Source organism: Pimephales promelas, chromosome 1, assembly GCF_988280905.1.
Source record: "Pimephales promelas chromosome 1, fPimPro1.hap1.1, whole genome shotgun sequence".
Classification (NCBI taxonomy): Eukaryota; Metazoa; Chordata; class Actinopteri; order Cypriniformes; family Leuciscidae; genus Pimephales; species Pimephales promelas.
In genome coordinates, this window is record NC_142769.1 from 47,460,484 (window position 1) to 47,478,362 (window position 17,879).

General features: G+C 40.5%; 1 protein-coding gene across 4 annotated transcripts in view; it reads right to left on the reverse strand.

The window, feature by feature from the left end:
- chd3 (chromodomain helicase DNA binding protein 3) overlaps positions 1-17,879 on the reverse strand; it is an 80,057-nt gene that overhangs the window by 6,694 nt on the left and 55,484 nt on the right. For 3 of the 4 annotated variants that reach the window (XM_039658787.2, XM_039658786.2, XM_039658788.2), the window contains exons 37-40: positions 14,455-14,650; positions 11,821-11,984; positions 9,938-10,064; positions 5,796-6,118 (exon numbers count right to left, since the gene is read on the reverse strand). In XM_039658787.2, coding sequence (XP_039514721.2) covers positions 5,913-6,118; positions 9,938-10,064; positions 11,821-11,984; positions 14,455-14,650 — 693 coding nt within the window. In that variant the 3' untranslated portion in view covers positions 5,796-5,912. Of the gene's footprint in view, positions 1-5,795; positions 6,119-9,937; positions 10,065-11,820; positions 11,985-14,454; positions 14,651-17,879 lie in introns of those variants that run through there. The other variant, XM_039658789.2, reaches the window with a different exon arrangement.

A 17,879-nucleotide genomic window follows, 5' to 3' on the forward strand; every position in this document is an offset into this window, starting at 1 on the left:
TTTAAAACAAACAAATTCGAATCGAAAGCCAATATCTTCTATGTTTATGTAGCTTAATTTCTCTCTAAATGTGCATCCGGAGATGGAGATATGTTTTTAGCCGAAAATCATTTAGATCATTTTCTGTAGGCTGTGGTTACGGCTCTTCTCATTCAGCACTGCGGGCAAAATATCATTTCCAGGTTCTAATTTGGCCTCAGAAAACCAGTAAAATATATATTTTTTTCATATTAATTTGTCAAATATTTTAAATGTTTAAGGGGCAAAAAAAAAATCAAACAAATATCTGAAAATTCGTCGATATGTAGCTATATATAGCCTATATATTGTTGCGCAGCATTTGGCATAGGCCTACAGTTCAAATTAAAATGTTATGCAATTTTAAACGGTTAATCGGTTAAACATGGACACCCCTATGTGCATCTTGCTTCAGATCATAACGTTCCATAACACCGATAAACTCCGCCTTTTACCTTGAACACGCCTCTAGCCCGAGCTGGCCCCCTCTGGCCCAAGGTATTCGACGGGCCAGAAATCCTGGCCGTTGGCCCCGAGGAAGCCCCGATCAAGCCCCGGAAGTGACAGTGGAAACGCGACTGGCCCTGGCACGCACTAGCACGGCCCGGCCCTGGCCCGGCAGTGGAAACGCGGCTATTATCTGATTAAGTCTGGCACTGTTTCATAAACATCCAATGAGAGAAGAAGAATGCATGGCCTTCAGATGGGAACGCGTCTGGAAAGAGGCTGGAATGCGTTGAGGCTCCTTTACAAGGGGGAAATGCTGAGCTAGAAACCTGCCGAGTGACTTTCATATCTCTGAGCGCTGTACTGCAAACTCCTGCAGCGTGAGCCAAGGAAAATAATTCATTGCTCAGATTCAGATGTCGGAGTGACTTGACTCTCTGCTTCTACAATTAACAACCTTGGAACTATCTGGGAACTATCTCTCAGACTGTCTCACTCTCTTTCAGACTGTGTCTCTCAGACTGTCTCACTCTCTTTCAGGCTGTGTCTCTCAGACTGTCTCACTCTCTTTCAGACTGTGTCTCTCAGACTGTCTCACTCTCTTTCAGGCTGTGAATCTCAGACTGTCTCACTCTCTTTCAGGCTGTGACTCTCAGACTGTCTCACTCTCTTTCAGACTGTGTCTCTCAGACTGTCTCACTCTCTTTCAGACTGTGTCTCTCAGACTGTCTCACTCTCTTTCAGACTGTGTCTCTCAGACTGTCTCACTCTCTTTCAGGCTGTGACTCTCAGACTGTCTCACTCTCTTTCAGACTGTGTCTCTCAGACTGTCTCACTCTCTTTCAGACTGTGTCTCTCAGACTGTCTCACTCTCTTTCAGGCTGTGAATCTCAGACTGTCTCACTCTCTTTCAGGCTGTGACTCTCAGACTGTCTCACTCTCTTTCAGACTGTGTCTCTCAGACTGTCTCACTCTCTTTCAGACTGTGTCTCTCAGACTGTCTCACTCTCTTTCAGACTGTGTCTCTCAGACTGTCTCACTCTCTTTCAGACTGTGACTCTCAGACTGTCTCACTCTCTTTCAGACTGTGTCTCTCAGACTGTCTCACTCTCTTTCAGACTGTGACTCTCGGACTGTCTCACTCTCTTTCAGACTGTGTCTCTCAGACTGTCTCACTCTCTTTCAGACTGTGTCTCTCAGACTGTCTCACTCTCTTTCAGGCTGTGAATCTCAGACTGTCTCACTCTCTTTCAGGCTGTGACTCTCAGACTGTCTCACTCTCTTTCAGACTGTGTCTCTCAGACTGTCTCACTCTCTTTCAGACTGTGTCTCTCAGACTGTCTCACTCTCTTTCAGACTGTGTCTCTCAGACTGTCTCACTCTCTTTCAGACTGTGACTCTCAGACTGTCTCACTCTCTTTCAGACTGTGTCTCTCAGACTGTCTCACTCTCTTTCAGACTGTGTCTCTCAGACTGTCTCTCTTTCAGACTGTGTCTCTCAGACGGTCTCACTCTCTTTCAGACTGTGTCTCTCAGACTGTCTCTCTTTCAGACTGTGTCTCTCAGACTGTCTCACTCTCTTTCAGACTGTGTCTCTCAGACTGTCTCACTCTCTTTCAGACTGTGTCTCTCAGACTGTCTCACTCTCTTTCAGACTGTGTCTCTCAGACTGTCTCACTCTCTTTCAGACTGTGTCTCTCAGACTGTCTCACTCTCTTTCAGGCTGTGACTCTCAGACTGTCTCACTCTCTTTCAGGCTGTGTCTCTCAGACGGTCTCACTCTCTTTCAGACTGTGTCTCTCAGACTGTCTCACTCTCTTTCAGACTGTGTCTCTCAGACTGTCTCACTCTCTTTCAGGCTGTGTCTCTCAGACTGTCTCACTCTCTTTCAGGCTGTGACTCTCAGACTGTCTCACTCTCTTTCAGACTGTGTCTCTCAGACGGTCTCACTCTCTTTCAGACTGTGTCTCTCAGACTGTCTCACTCTCTTTCAGACTGTGTCTCTCAGACTGTCTCACTCTCTTTCAGGCTGTGACTCTCAGACTGTCTCACTCTCTTTCAGACTGTGTCTCTCAGACTGTCTCACTCTCTTTCAGACTGTGTCTCTCAGACTGTCTCACTCTCTTTCAGGCTGTGAATCTCAGACTGTCTCACTCTCTTTCAGGCTGTGACTCTCGGACTGTCTCACTCTCTTTCAGACTGTGTCTCTCAGACTGTCTCACTCTCTTTCAGACTGTGTCTCTCAGACTGTCTCACTCTCTTTCAGACTGTGTCTCTCAGACTGTCTCACTCTCTTTCAGACTGTGACTCTCAGACTGTCTCACTCTCTTTCAGACTGTGTCTCTCAGACTGTCTCACTCTCTTTCAGACTGTGTCTCTCAGACTGTCTCACTCTCTTTCAGGCTGTGACTCTCAGACTGTCTCACTCTCTTTCAGACTGTGTCTCTCAGACTGTCTCTCTTTCAGACTGTGTCTCTCAGACTGTCTCACTCTCTTTCAGACTGTGTCTCTCAGACTGTCTCACTCTCTTTCAGGCTGTGTCTCTCAGACTGTCTCACTCTCTTTCAGACTGTGTCTCTCAGACTGTCTCACTCTCTTTCAGGCTGTGACTCTCAGACTGTCTCACTCTCTTTCAGACTGTGTCTCTCAGACGGTCTCACTCTCTTTCAGGCTGTGTCTCTCAGACGGTCTCACTCTCTTTCAGACTGTGTCTCTCAGACTGTCTCACTCTCTTTCAGACTGTGTCTCTCAGACTGTCTCACTCTCTTTCAGGCTGTGAATCTCAGACTGTCTCACTCTCTTTCAGGCTGTGACTCTCAGACTGTCTCACTCTCTTTCAGACTGTGTCTCTCATACTCTCACTCTCTTTCAGACTGTCTCTCTCAGACTGTCTCACTCTCTTTCAGACTGTGTCTCTCATACTCTCACTCTCTTTCAGACGGTGTCTCTCAGACTGTCTCACTCTCTTTCAGACTGTGTCTCTCAGACTGTCTCACTCTCTTTCAGGCTGTGTCTCTCAGACTGTCTCACTCTCTTTCAGACTGTGTCTCTCATACTCTCACTCTCTTTCAGACTGTCTCTCTCAGACTGTCTCACTCTCTTTCAGACTGTGTCTCTCAGACTGTCTCACTCTCTTTCAGACTGTCTCTCTCAGACTGTCTCACTCTCTTTCAGACTGTGTCTCTCAGACTGTCTCACTCTCTTTCAGACTGTGTCTCTCAGACTGTCTCACTCTCTTTCAGACTGTGTCTCTCAGACTGTCTCACTCTCTTTCAGGCTGTGTCTCACTCAGACTGTCTCACTCAGACTGTCTCTCTCAGACTGTCTCTCTCAGACTGTCTCACTCTTTCAGACTACTTCTTTTACTCACTATGATATTAACATATTACTAGAGTGCCATTGAAAAGTAGGCCAAGGGCGTCTAAGATTTATTTTTTTAAAGAAATTAACACTTTTATTCAGCAAGGATGAAATAAATGTATCAAATGTGCCAGTAAAGACATTTATATGATGAGATATTTCTATTTCAAATAAATGTTGTTCTTTTGAACTTCCTATTAATCAAAGAATCCTAAATAAAATGTATCATGATTTCCACAAAAAAAAACTTTGAGCAGCACAACTGTTTTCAACATTGATAATAATCATAAAAGAAATGTTTCTCGAGCAGCAAATCGTCACATTAGAATGATTTCTGAAGGAGTAATGAGACACTGAAGACTGGAGTAATGATGCTGGAAATTCAATTTTGCATCACAGGAATAAATGACATTTTAAAATATATTCAAATAGAAAACACTTAATTCAATTGTATTAATATTTTTACAATATTTATATTTTTACTGTAAATATAAGCCTTATTTAAAAAATGTAAAAAAAAACAAAACTGTGTCTGGGAATGTTTGTGTTCCTGTAATTTGTTTTAATTAACATTTATATAATTTTATATTGTTATTTTTACTGCCTATAATGTTTATCAAAGCCCTCATATACATATAATATGCATAAAGTATTAGGCTTTATCATCCAAATGTATCAAACAAATAATTGTCACCGTTAAATTGTTATTCCTACTCAGATCATCTTTTTCTCAGTCTTCATTTTAAACATCTCGGTATGCCACTTTCTCTGACTAACCATTATCTGAAGTTTTGCTCCTGCACACCAGCCTGCCTCAAGTCTCAGTCTCTCTCTTTCTCGGTAAACCAGAAAAACACGCAGAGATGGCAGCTGGCCTCAGCGACCCGGCCTATCCAAACAACCAGCACACTCACACAATTAATCACACACACAGAAGAACCTTCTGTATCTTCACTCGTACAGTATCAAGCCCGACCATATGCACACTTAGCTTCAGTCCAGTGATAATACATGACCGTGCACACACACTCAAGCATACCGCTACAATAAAACGTGGTGGAAAATAAAGAGCTACTTAAGTGTCTCTCAAGTGTGCGTGCTTGCGCACACGTGGGTGTGTTTGTGCATTTTTGCAGTTCTCACACAACAGTCATGTACTGTATAAAAGTCCTGCTGGGGATTGAATCTGGCTCAAGCACAACGCAGGAATTTGGTCGGGCAGGTTGAGTCGTGTGGACTTCTGACCCAGGATCAGCACGCTCCTCCAATAAGGCAGCTTGAGAAAACCAGAAAACAGATCTCAGATCAGGTGCAAAGATATTTTCGGACGGGATGCAATATATGGAGTGGATTCGTGCCACTGTAACATTTCGCAGTCCTGGTTTAGGAGCGCAGAGAGTCCGTGGCTGGAGAATATTTTGAGAGATCCGCAGTTTCCATAAAAAAAAAAAACAGAAGATAGTTCCACTCCACTGTGCCTCCTTTCCAAAACAGTTTTGATTAGGTCAGGGGTTTTAATGACAGAAAACAAACTTGTGGTATTTGGAATCCTTCACTTCTGACATTGTGAGAGGCTGCATGGGTGCATATGCGTGTGAGAGAGAGAGAAGGAGAGTGGATAAATGATAAAAGAGAAAGAGATATACCGTATAAAGGGATGCAGAGAAATGGTGATTTGTGGCGGAATTAGGGAGGGAAGATTTCGGGCACTTAAACGAGCACTCTCGCTCCTTCGGCCAAATGAAAAAGTAATCTGCTGGGACTTCTCTCGGACCGACAGATGAAAGAAAGAGAGCGGAGGGGGGCAAGGGGAGAAAGAGTGAGAGTGGAAGGGAGATAAAAAAAAAGTGCTGGAAAGAGGTCTGTGTTTTCGTCTCTTTTCCATCAAGTATTATTAACCATTTAGCCTTAAAAAAAAAAAAACTCTCAGGAAGTCCAGTCGCACTATAATATTTTTAGACATTCCCACCTCTTTGTTCCCTCCCGTCCTGTTTAATTTATTACCGGTTTATCGTTTTTCTAGCCTTTCCGCCCCTCACATTCTACAGTCTTTCTTCCTCCAGTCTTCCATCCATCACTGTTTCAGGTCACGGTCTTTTGGGCCGTCCGTTGCGCGGCAGGTTCTCCACCGTGTTGCTGAGGCGATACTTGACGATGATGCTGTGCACGGTGGATTTGGGCATGCGGAGCTCCTGCCCAATTGACCCTTCCGACTTGCCGTCCTTCCACAGGTCCACCACCCTCTGGCGCTGCAGCACGTCATGTTCCTTAGTCTTCAGGCAGGACGGGGCTTCTGTGGAGGCAGAAAGGGGGCAGACTGTAGACACTGGGGGGTAGGGAGCGGTCAATCAGTGGCACAGGTGATTTATTGGAGTGGTGAGCCGCCATAATCAGTCATTTTTGATTTAATTTAATCAGTGGCACAGTATCCCATAACCCATAACTGTAGGCATTTATGCTTAAAATACTCTCGCTTTTTGAACCTCCCGCTGAGTCGGGACGTCCACTGGCTGCGAGAGCAGTGACGCGCCGAATTTTCTCAAGGTAAAAAAATAAAAATAAAAAGAGCTGTTAGCGGTTCGGGTGGTTTTTGGGAAAGAAATCTGTGTTGACATAATGTGTCTAAAACCTTTTGCTTCGCAAAGTTCACGACATGTAAAACGCTAAGAGTTTAAGTGGCAATGACTTAAAAAAGAAAACAAGCCGAGCTCGCCAAAGTCTTTATTTCTGACAACTTTAAGAATGATCGAGAGAGAGAGAAGTCACGGCGTCCGCTAGGATTTCCACAGAGGTGCTCGCACTCCATTTTGTCTCTCTCCTCCCTTCTGTCTTTTAGAGAGATGTCTGACCGGGTCCAAAAAATGTCCTATTATGGAGTACGCTAAACGGATCAACACAGTCTGTCCTTCATTTTTCTCTTTTCTTTCATCTCGCTTTCTCTCCCTCGTTTTTTGTTTAGTCTGGCATGCTGTTTTCATCTCGCTCCCTGGCTCGGTTTAAGCTGGGGTCACCGCAGTTGTCTCAATCAGGGACCAGTGGGTTCAAACGGGCCCCAAGCGGGGCATATTTTTAGCCAGGCGAGGGTTCAGTGTGTACAGCCTCAACAAACCCAATCAGCCTCTACACCCACCAGGATCTGAAGTCCCGGGCTATTTCAGTGACTGAACGAGAGAGACAGACGGAGAGAGCGTCTAGTTCGGCCTCCAGGGGGGTTTGAAAAACCGGCGCACATTTGTGTTTCTTTATGGGGTTTTTTTACCCTCTTAAAAATATCTGAGTAGAAAAGCAAAAAAAAAAAAAACGTTCCCTCGGCTGAGCGATTCCTGGCACAGCTAAAGTCCTGGATAACTGTAATGACATTTTCAGAAAAAGCACCATGGCAAGAAAATATGCCTCCCTTAGACGCTGCGGTAGAAAGATTGGTATCAGGACTCTCAATCCAGAAACCCTTCGACTCTGTACGGGTACAAACAGTCAGGACGATGGACAGAGTCGGGAATCGGATGGAATAAACAGAAAACGGCAAACAAAAACTCTTCTCAGTGCTTCCTGCACACATATGCTGTTACAGAGCTAATGTTGAAACAATAAACTCACTGGCAGGGCCAATCTGTTCTCTTGGACCAAAGATGGAGAACGTGACATTATTTAGCCAAAATTCCACTGGGGGCCCGCTCAAATTAAAATGCAATTAAGTGTCCTAACCAGAATCATATTTTTGCAGAAATATGAATACGCAAAGTGTGACTTTTGTCAGTGTTTTTTTTTTTTTTCAGGACAGAATATGTCCTGAAATTTATGAAAAATAACATATTGAGCAAGTGTTTAAACTTGTAGCCATGTTCAATATGTATACTAAATTAAATATGTGGAATACAAATCATTCCCCGGTTCATTGGAAGTTTGGTCACTGGTTGAATCTTTTTAAAGGAACAAATGCGACACACATCTTCAAAGTGCTTTAGAGACATGTCAGATCCAGCCTCTCATACACTGACCTCACATTATTGTGAAATGGAGCATTTGTACACCCACATTTACGCCCACATAAACACAAATAGACTGAGAGAGAAAGAGTGAGAGAAAGCAGTGCGAGAAAACAGAGGAAAGTTGAATCATGCGTTGATTTGAGTAAAATCTCAATTGATTCTGTGTCTAAATTACTGCTTGCTTAGTCTTTGCAAGCATACAGGACAACCAGTGTAGGCCACGGTTATTATCGTCATTATACTGTTAAAATTTTTGTTTTTTGAAATTGAAATAAACATTTTTGTTAATTGAAATAAAAGCTGAAATTAAAAAAGACTAATTGAAATTTTTAAACATTTTTAAGCTAATTTATATGTATATATATTAGGGCTGTCAAACGATTAAAATTAATTAATTTATATATTTATTTTCATTTCGTAACGAGTGTATCAGGTTAAAAATAAAAAGGCATCCAAAATAAAAGTTTGTGTTTAAATAATGTATGTGGGTGCACTGTGTATAATTATATATATATATATATATATATATATATATATATATATATATAAATACACACACATGCTTGTATATATTTAAGAAATATTTTCATGTATATAAACTATATATATATATATATATAATTTATATTATATATAAATATAAATATGTTATATATAATATATATATTTCCATATAATTTATATTATATATAAATATAAATATTTTATAGATACATCATATACATGAATGTGTGTGTATTTATATATATATATATATATATATATATAATAATTATACACAGTGCACCCACATACATTATTTAAACACAAACTTTTATTTTGGATGCCTTTTATTTTTAACCTGATACACTCGTTACGAAATGAAAATAAATATATAAATTAATTAATTAAAATAACAAAAGGACATAAACTGAAAATATTAATTTAAAAATAAGAATAAAATATATCATAGTACATAAACAATACTAAAATAACACTGCTGTAGTTTGATTCACAAACAAATGATTCATTTGAATGAATCATTTAAAAAGACTCACAACATTGGTTTGAATCAGGTGAAGAGTAAATTACAATCTGTGAAACAATTACTGATCAACATCTCTTCACTTAATGACTAGATGTTTACTAGACAAAGTGCAATGCCAATGTGTAGGTAAATATACACATTGACGACAGAGTTTTGCCGAAAACTGCAATTTACTTTAAAACGTTACAGAAATTAGCATTGTTTTGTTGGGTATGTAGTTAGACCTCATTATGGGGAATGTTGCAAACACATAAATTCTCTCTCACTGCTAAAACTAAATTCACTGGTGTTTTATGGTTTATGGTGTAATCGTTTTTCCCACAAACCTGCTAATCTGAAAATTCACACTTTACTAAATTACCCAGAAATCCTCAGCTCTTAAATGTGTTAAACCAAAGTGCGTCACCAAAAGAACTGCAAAAAAATGACTGCTTGCAAACAGGTTTTCAAGACACTACCCTCCCCATCTGCCATTGGCTGGCCAAACAGTTGGCTCCGCCCCTATCTTACGCCATTGGATGATCAACCGTGCAGATAAATGTTTTGATAGCACCACAGAGCCACAGTGTTTACGCTTTTCAGCAGAATCAACCTATGAATGGCCTATTTTAGCTGTCTCTGCATATTAAGCTGCGAAACGTGAATTTAACATCCAAAATCATTCACGTTTAAGGCATCTAGCAGATGCTCGAATCCAGAGCTGCATACAAGAAGCACTTTGTTTTCACATTTTGAGACTGCCATGAGCAACAGATGGCAAGCAAATCTGCCTTTCAAATTTCAACCAACCAAACAAACATGTCAATACCCCCAGCCGCTCAAAACCGATTTCAACTGGACTCTCAATTGAACTTGAGAAGTTTCGAATTCCTTGTGTCTTTTTCTACACACAAGCAGACCGTTTCTATAACCATCATAGACATTCAAATCAACAGTTTCATCATATACAAGCATTCAGTTTAATACGAGCAGTTGATCTTGTCATTTGAAAAGCCTTTATAATGGTTCAGAGTAACCCGAGCATGAGACCACTGGAAGCTGGTCTGGTTTTGCTTTGGTTATGGGCTCTTTCTGGGGATGGATCAGCAAAACTGACCTGATATGAAGGAGCCAGGGGGCATCTGGCCGTAGTTGGCCCCAGCTAGAGCGAGAGCCGCTGAAGGTGCAGGTGTGAAGGGATGGCCGAAATTCTGTGGCGTGGCATACGGGCCTGAAGGAATAGGCTAGATAAAGAGAGAAACAGAGAGAAAGTGTGTGCGTGTTATGAATCTGAGAAACCAAAGCAGGTCATTCACAGTTGTGTAAGATTAAAGGGTTAGTTCACCCAAAAATGAAAATTCTGTCAGTATTTACTCACCCTCATGTTGTTTCAAACCTCTATGTGTTTATTTGTTCTGCTGAACACAAAGGAAGATATTTGGAAGAATGTTTTAATCAAACAGATCTCAATCCCCATTGACTACCATAGTATCCTACTATGGTAGTCAATGGGGACTGAGATCTGTTTGAGTCCCTCAGGCTGTCTATGGAAGAGTGATCCAGCCCTCAGATTCAATCAAAAATATCTTTATTTGTGTTCCGAAGATGAACGAAGGTCTTACGGGGTTGGAACAGCATGGGGGTGAGTAATTAATGACTTAATTTTCATTTTTGGGTGAACTAACCCTTTAAAACTGCAACAAATGGCATGTAGGTGGATGTGAGTGTGTGTTGCGTCCTAATTTGCATTTCCTATTCTATAGTGTTTTCACACTGAAAATTCCAAATAGAATTTAAATACCAGGATGATGCACTTAATAAACCAGGAGAGCACCAAAGATTGGAGTGTCGGATAAGTCATGCTTTTCTGTCAGGAACACTATCGGTAAAGACAATTGACAATTAGCATACAGGTAGGATTGGCGGTATGGTCAGAGCCCGTCTAACGGAGAGCCTTGGCACTTCCTATTAGCCCCGTTGTGTATCATCTTGGTTGCAGTTCCATTAGAATTCCACTGGAGGTGATCGCGGGCGAGTGCAGAACGAATGGGAGTCTATGGGGCTAAACGGCTAAAAGTGTCTCTTTCATCAGCTTGTCGTTAAATCAACACAGATTTTATAGTTGATTCTGCAAGTTCAATATAGATTATAGGCCAAAAGTCGAATGAACGAGTACTTATGTCCTTTTGATTTCTTACAGGTTAGGCCGTTGTTGGCTGGAACACGATAGCATTCTGCTATTGTGTGACGTCATCAGAGTTTTGAACGGATTTTTAGAACAGATAAGTGAACTTAAAAACGCAATTTTCAGCTGAGTGTATTTTCTTAGCCCTCCCTTTTGAATGCAACTTTAAAATTACTTGACAAAAAATTGCATCCTGAGAAAAGTGGATTTCTGGGGGTGAAACCCCATTGACTCCCATTCATTCTGCACTCGACCACGAGCGCCCCTTCATGGACAGAGACGTGTTACTGCAGCCAGTCCAGAAACCGGAAGTAACCAGCCAGTGCCAATTCTCTTCAATTAGACATTCTCTGGTATGGTTCTGTTCAGGGCAGCCTAGCATGGATAAGCAGCAATAACCCCCCTTAAGCCTAGTTCACACTACATGATTTTAAGCCCGATTTGCAAATCGTTGAGCGTGCCGACAGGTCAGGGTGTTATCGCGTGCAAATTGTGATGAACGCTCGCCAATCTGTTAGTATGAAAGAGCCAAGAACGCATCAAATTTCCAATAGGATGTGAAAGCGGGAAGCAAACGGGACAATCACAAATAAATAAAACAAACTCTTTTCTATTTTTAGTCATTTTTAAAATGTAAATTATTCCTGTGACAATGTCATTATCATTACTCCAGTCTTCAGTGTCACATGATTCTTCAGAAATTGGAAATTGCTGATTTGGTCAATTTAATGAGTATTAATTTATACAAATAAATTAAAAAATTAAATGATAGTATCTGTGAGAATGTGTATATTGATATGTGTTTGTGTGTTTACCGGCGGGGTGTGTGTCTCGTTGCCTTTGTTGGCCAGTCTGCTGAGGATGCTCCTCTCCGACATCTGCAGACGGGCCGTGATCGGAGGGACTCTGGAGAGTGTGGCCGGGAGCCGCGTCACGTCTGCCTTCATGTCACTCAGAAGCTCCTCCAGTTGGTTAAGAACTACACAAATGTTCATTATATTACAACATGCCAAGTTGCAAAAACTAAATGTACTATAATTATATAATGTTCTAACAAATAAGATATATTTTATAATGTTTTATAAATTTTTTAGAATGTACTAACAAATAAGAACAGGAACATTTATTAAGAAAGTAAACGGGGTCAACTTTGATTTCATGATGACTTTAACAACTGAACTGAGGGAGTGGGAAGCATTATTAAAATCTTTATCAAATTTCATTCAAGCCTCGAAACAATTCCAGAAGAGAGGTTTTGAACGGTGCTGTTTTTGTCAACTAAAAGTAAAACTAATTTTCTTGAATTGAAATAAAGCCGAAATATATTAAAATATAAATATTAAATGTAAAACTTAAACTTAAGAAACAACATGAATAAAATAAATCCAAAACACGCATTAATAAAAAATATATATAAAAAAAACTTAAATAAACATTCAATAAAGCTACATAGAAATATAAAACACCCCAAAACTAATAAAAATAGTTAATTGAAAATATCAATAAATACTATAATAGTATACAGTATAAATAAAAGGGATAATTCAGGATTTAGGATTAGTAGAAAACCTGAAGTATTTTCAAATTTCCGTGCTTTCCACCCTCATATCCCCCTGAGACGAGAGATTTATGTATTTTTTGTCTGGAAAACTGGAAACATTTTGCGTCATTGGAGGATTTTTTGGCCAGAGGCTAAAGACTACAGTCAGTAGTACGGGCTGTCCCGCATGTTCTCACCCCGCCCATAGAGGGCGATCTCACAGAATGAACACATAGTGTCAGACTTTTTTTTTTTGGAAGCTAAGCTAGCAGGAGAAAGCTGAGTAGTAGGGGTTACCATCCTCTTTTTCCCGGACATGTCCGGCTGTCGATGTCCAGGATTCAGCTTTTGCTTTCTGCAGTCGCCATTCATTGTTTACATGCACAGCTTTTGTTTCAATCTAACTGAATTCATTCCGATTGGTGAATCTGAATGTAGTGTTTACATGAACGCTAAACAAGTGATCGGTTGATGTGCGTTTTTAACATTGCTAAGAAAATTCCTGCTCCTCCGTGAGAGATACGAGACCCAGTGTTGTAGTACTCGAGACTCGGACTCATCTCGGACTCGGTCTCGAGACCATATTTTAATGGTCTTGGTCTCGTCATGGACTCGTGTCCATTTGGACTCGGAATTGACTCGTACTCGAACAATTTTTTTTTTTAGGACTTTGAGTCCACTCGAGTTCAATTGAAAATATTTTTCATGATTATTAATGTATGTTAATAAAATATTTCTTTAAATTGATTGACACGCCCAGTGATTGGTGATTTTCTAGTGCGAAACTGCACATGACAAATTGTAATAAAATTACTTTTAACACCACCTACTATGTGGCCTTTTTACCCTAAACTGATCATATTTTTAAACTCTAAGTAAATTCAGTAAAAAAAAACAACAAAAAGGATTTCTCTAAGTAAATAAAAGTAAATTAGGTAATCAACCCTCACTGGTCTCGGTCTCGACTCGGACTCGACTCTCTATGGACTCGGTCTTGACTCAGACTCGACTCTGTCTGGTCTCGGTGTCGACTCGGACTCGAGTGAGGTGGTCTCGACTACAACACTGACGAGACCGGTGCGTCTCACAGGTGTCGCTCATCGTTAACTTAATCACGCCACCGGCCTCGCGGCGTTCTCCCGCGGCCCTCACTCGTCCCGCTCGCCACAGTAAACATGATGAATGGCGACTGTAGAACGCAAAAGCCGAAACCCAGACATTTTGGGCGATCTCAAAACACATTTTCGGGCAGACTCATCACGTAGACTCAGACTTGTTGTTTAACCACTGCGCTCTGTTACCGGTAGGCGTGGCCTCATAGGGCAGCGAAGCAAGTGCATTCTGGGAGTTGTTGTCTTTCTCAGTCTAGAAAGCTCCAAATTCAAAAATAATTTCACATTTCTTCAAGATAAATGACCCATTTTAAATACACATTCATCTTTCCAGAGGTGAAGTACTCTTTAACCTTGTTTTGAAACGCATCAAATATGCACCTTTTTATCAATATCAGTTTTAAAAACCGATCCAAGGTTCAGAAAGCGAACTAAAAATGATTCAATTGATTCTAATTGTCAAAAGTGAAGTTTTCTGGCAATTCTCTCAGCAATTGCAGCTAATCATAAGAGTGACATGCCAAGTAAATTGGTATCCAATAAATGGTTTATTGCTACAGTTTAAACAACACGTTTGAGAAAACTCCAGAACAAATAAAAAGGCCTTGTGTTCTTGAACCGTTCCCATATCAGAGCTGGCGGGAACACCCGGTCCCACTGGATCTACCCAGAAGCCCTTTATCAGACTCTCAAGACGCCAGCTAACTTTGTGTGAGTTACACACAAACACGTTCCCTCTGATACATCATTTCTCATTAAAAGATATTTACGAGATAAATCACACACACTCTCCTTACCCTTATGCAAGACAGCATTGGCAGGTTTGTTTCCAGCAAGCGACTCCTTGCTGAGATGCTGATGTGACTCAGCTAGACATTCAACCTCGGCAAAACGGGCGTTCAGGGCCATGGCCGGGTGAGTGGGGTCCTGGGTCATGTTGAGGTACGCAGCCCGACGCAACTGCTCCTCTATCACCAGGGCCTGCTCCAGCAACTGAGAGAAAGATGTAAAGATGTGTGAATCTCTATCTTCACAAAACTGGGGCTTCGGAAGTCATGAGTTTTATAAATGCTGCTTAATAAAGCACTGCTGCTAAAATTATTAAAATTCATTTATATTATAAACTTTATAATATTTTGTCATATAAGAGGTCACTGTACTATAAAAATATCTTGTAAGTAAAAAACCAAGCTCAGAAAACAACTTTTTTCGATTTTGTTACTTTATTATGCCATAGTGTGACTAAAGACCGCCTCTGCAGAAGAAGATCAACGCTTAAAGGACAAGTTCAGTATTTTACAATTAAAGCCCTGTTTTAAGATCCCTGATGAAATAAAATAGTTAAGATTGTTTTTTAGACAAATGCTCCTGTCACGAGAATTTTTGGATTCTGTGTTAGCACCCCCCCCACCTTTATAATGGTAGCATAGGTGCACTCGAACAATCATTCATAAAAACACATAAAACTTTAGTTTACAAAGACGTGAAACTCACCGAGTGGTCTGGGGTGTTCACTGATATGCTCACACAAAAATCGCTGCAAAAGATGCTTTCCAACAGGTTTTATCGTAGTTTTTGTCCGACTTCATTTTCTTCCTGTTTTCGGTCGAAGTCCACAGTAGTAAATTGTCGAGTTCACGTGCGCGATCAATGGTAACTAGATAACTAAGGATCGCGCACGTAAACTCGACAATCAACTACTGTGGACTTCGACCAAAAACAGGAAGAAAATGGATTTGGACAAAAACTACGTTAAAACCTGTTGGAAGGGGGGGGGGGGGGGGTGCTAACACAGAATCCAAAAATTCTCGTGACAGGAGCATTTGTCTAAAAAACAATCTTAACCATTCTATTTCATCAGGGATCTTAAAACAGGGCTTTAATTGTAAAATACTGAACTTGTCCTTTAAGGCCATTGCACGCTGAGTACGAAATTTTCGTATGCGTTTTTTCGTGTTCGTCAGCCTAAAAATTCGTCGCGCACAGAAACCACGCACAGTCCGATGCGTATTTATTAAACCTTTGCGGAAAAAAACACGCAAAAATTATAAATGGATTTGTCAAGCAGTGAGGATGATTTTGTTGTCCTCTCTCTTATTGAAAAGAGAAGAAAGAGAAAATATTACGTCCATCCAATCCTGAAATTGCGCTGACCTCCTTATCAAGGAGTTGCGAATTTATGCCGAGCGATTCAAAATTTGCCTCAGAATGTCAGTGGGACAATTTGATGCTTTGCTTGCGATTCTGGAGCCACATTTTAAAAACAAGACCACCAATTTCCGTGAACCAATCGATTCTGAACAGAGACTTTCAGTATGTCTAAGATATGGACACACACGCGGCCCGGTGGAAGCTGTAGGCTACAGGTTATATATTGTACCCAAATAATACATACATTAGTTATCGAATTGGCTGCTCAATCACACATTAATCGATCCAAAATTTCAATCTGATTGAAAGGGGAGGTTATTCCTTTCATAATCCAATCGAGAGAAGTGAACATAAACACTTGATCGAATTGAAAACTGAAGCACTGCGCATATGTGCAATGATGTGCGGAACGAGCTCCATAGACAGTAAACGAGCTCCTCCCGGCCCTGAATTGTCAAAAAACCTCTCAAAATGCTGGCTGTGGATGCGAAAAACGCAGAAAATCGAACACGATCCGAATTTTTTTATGATGGACGAAAGTATTCGGAGGTGGTGTGCAAGCGTGACTGACATAACGTGAGGTCAAATTTTTTCTGCTTCACATTTATGAGAAAACTAGGAGTTTTTGATGAATAGAAATCTTTATTTTAAATAGACTTTCGCTTTTGATTAATTTGATGCACCCTTGCTGAATAAAAATCTTACTGACAATCAGGGCTTGACATTAACTTTTTTTTGCTCAGCAGCCAAAAAGTTACTAGCCACTCAGCATTTTCACTAGCCACAATTTTGACATTGATACCATAGAGGAAAACTGCCATATAGATATTTTTAATATTATCTAGATATTTTTAATAATTTGGCAGCAGGTTTATTATGCTGCTGTCACTTTAAGAGCTGATGCACGGATTCATTATACTGTTACACATGCGTTTTATTTCTCAACATCTTACGTTCACTTAAAACTAGGGTTGGGTATCGAGAATCGAGTATCGATTGGAACCGGGACTAACTTTTTGTTTTTCCCGGAATCGTTCAAAAGTTAAAATTTCGATTCCTAGTTTCGATATTCACAGTCCGCCGAGCGGAAGAAGAAACCGCTGAACACCACCAGTGAAGAAGCGTCTACCGGAAGTGTTGGCATAACCGCGCGAGTCGAACATGAGTAGCTTACGTCGGCGATCCAAAGTGTGGCTTCACTTTTCTAAAAATAACGAAATCTCTGCAAAATGCAAAATTTGTGACAAAAGGAGTATTTTTACAGAAGGAGTATTTCCTTCAGAAAGGATTATTTCCTTCAGAAAGGCCGTTGGTTAGCAAGGTTAGCTAAACTTTTTTGACCCTGCCTCTTAAAAGAATCGGAATCGAGAATCGTTAGGAACCGGAATCGAAACAAGGAATCGGAATCGGAATCAGAATCGTTCAAATTCAAACGATACCCAACCCTACTTAAAACATAACTCACTGTGTTTACGTGAATACTCACCAAGACCGGCATTTTGACATTGTGTGTATTTGACTGTTTAAAGCTGCACTGTGTGATTTTTACCCCCATCTAGCGGTGAAAAGGTACATAACCATCCAGTGAATATTAGTTTCTGTTCCTCTCAACTCCGATTTCGTTTTACCTCCTACGGTGGCCAATGTAGTCCAAGATTAACATGGCTTCCAGTTCGACCTCGTCCATGAGTGTTAACTCAAACGTAAACGCGAAAGGCGAAGCTTGATGTCCCTCTTTGGCTAATGTAATTTCAAGATGGAGGGGCAACATGGCGACCGACATTAGATCCCCTTACCCGTATGTATTTTAATGCATATTATACACTCACGAGAATACTTTATTACTTGAACGAAGTAAATATACATTAATGAGCACACATATTTTTGAAAGAACTGAGTGTTTTTAGCTAAGAATAAACTAAAAGAGTTACACAGTGTAGCTTTAAACACTATAAGTAGCGAAAAATAACTTAATTTAGTGCTGAGAGGCGGCTTTATGTATGGCACTTTGGGTGTAAGAACAAAATCTGCAGGAATGAGTAAAATTATGCATAATACGCACAATCCCAAA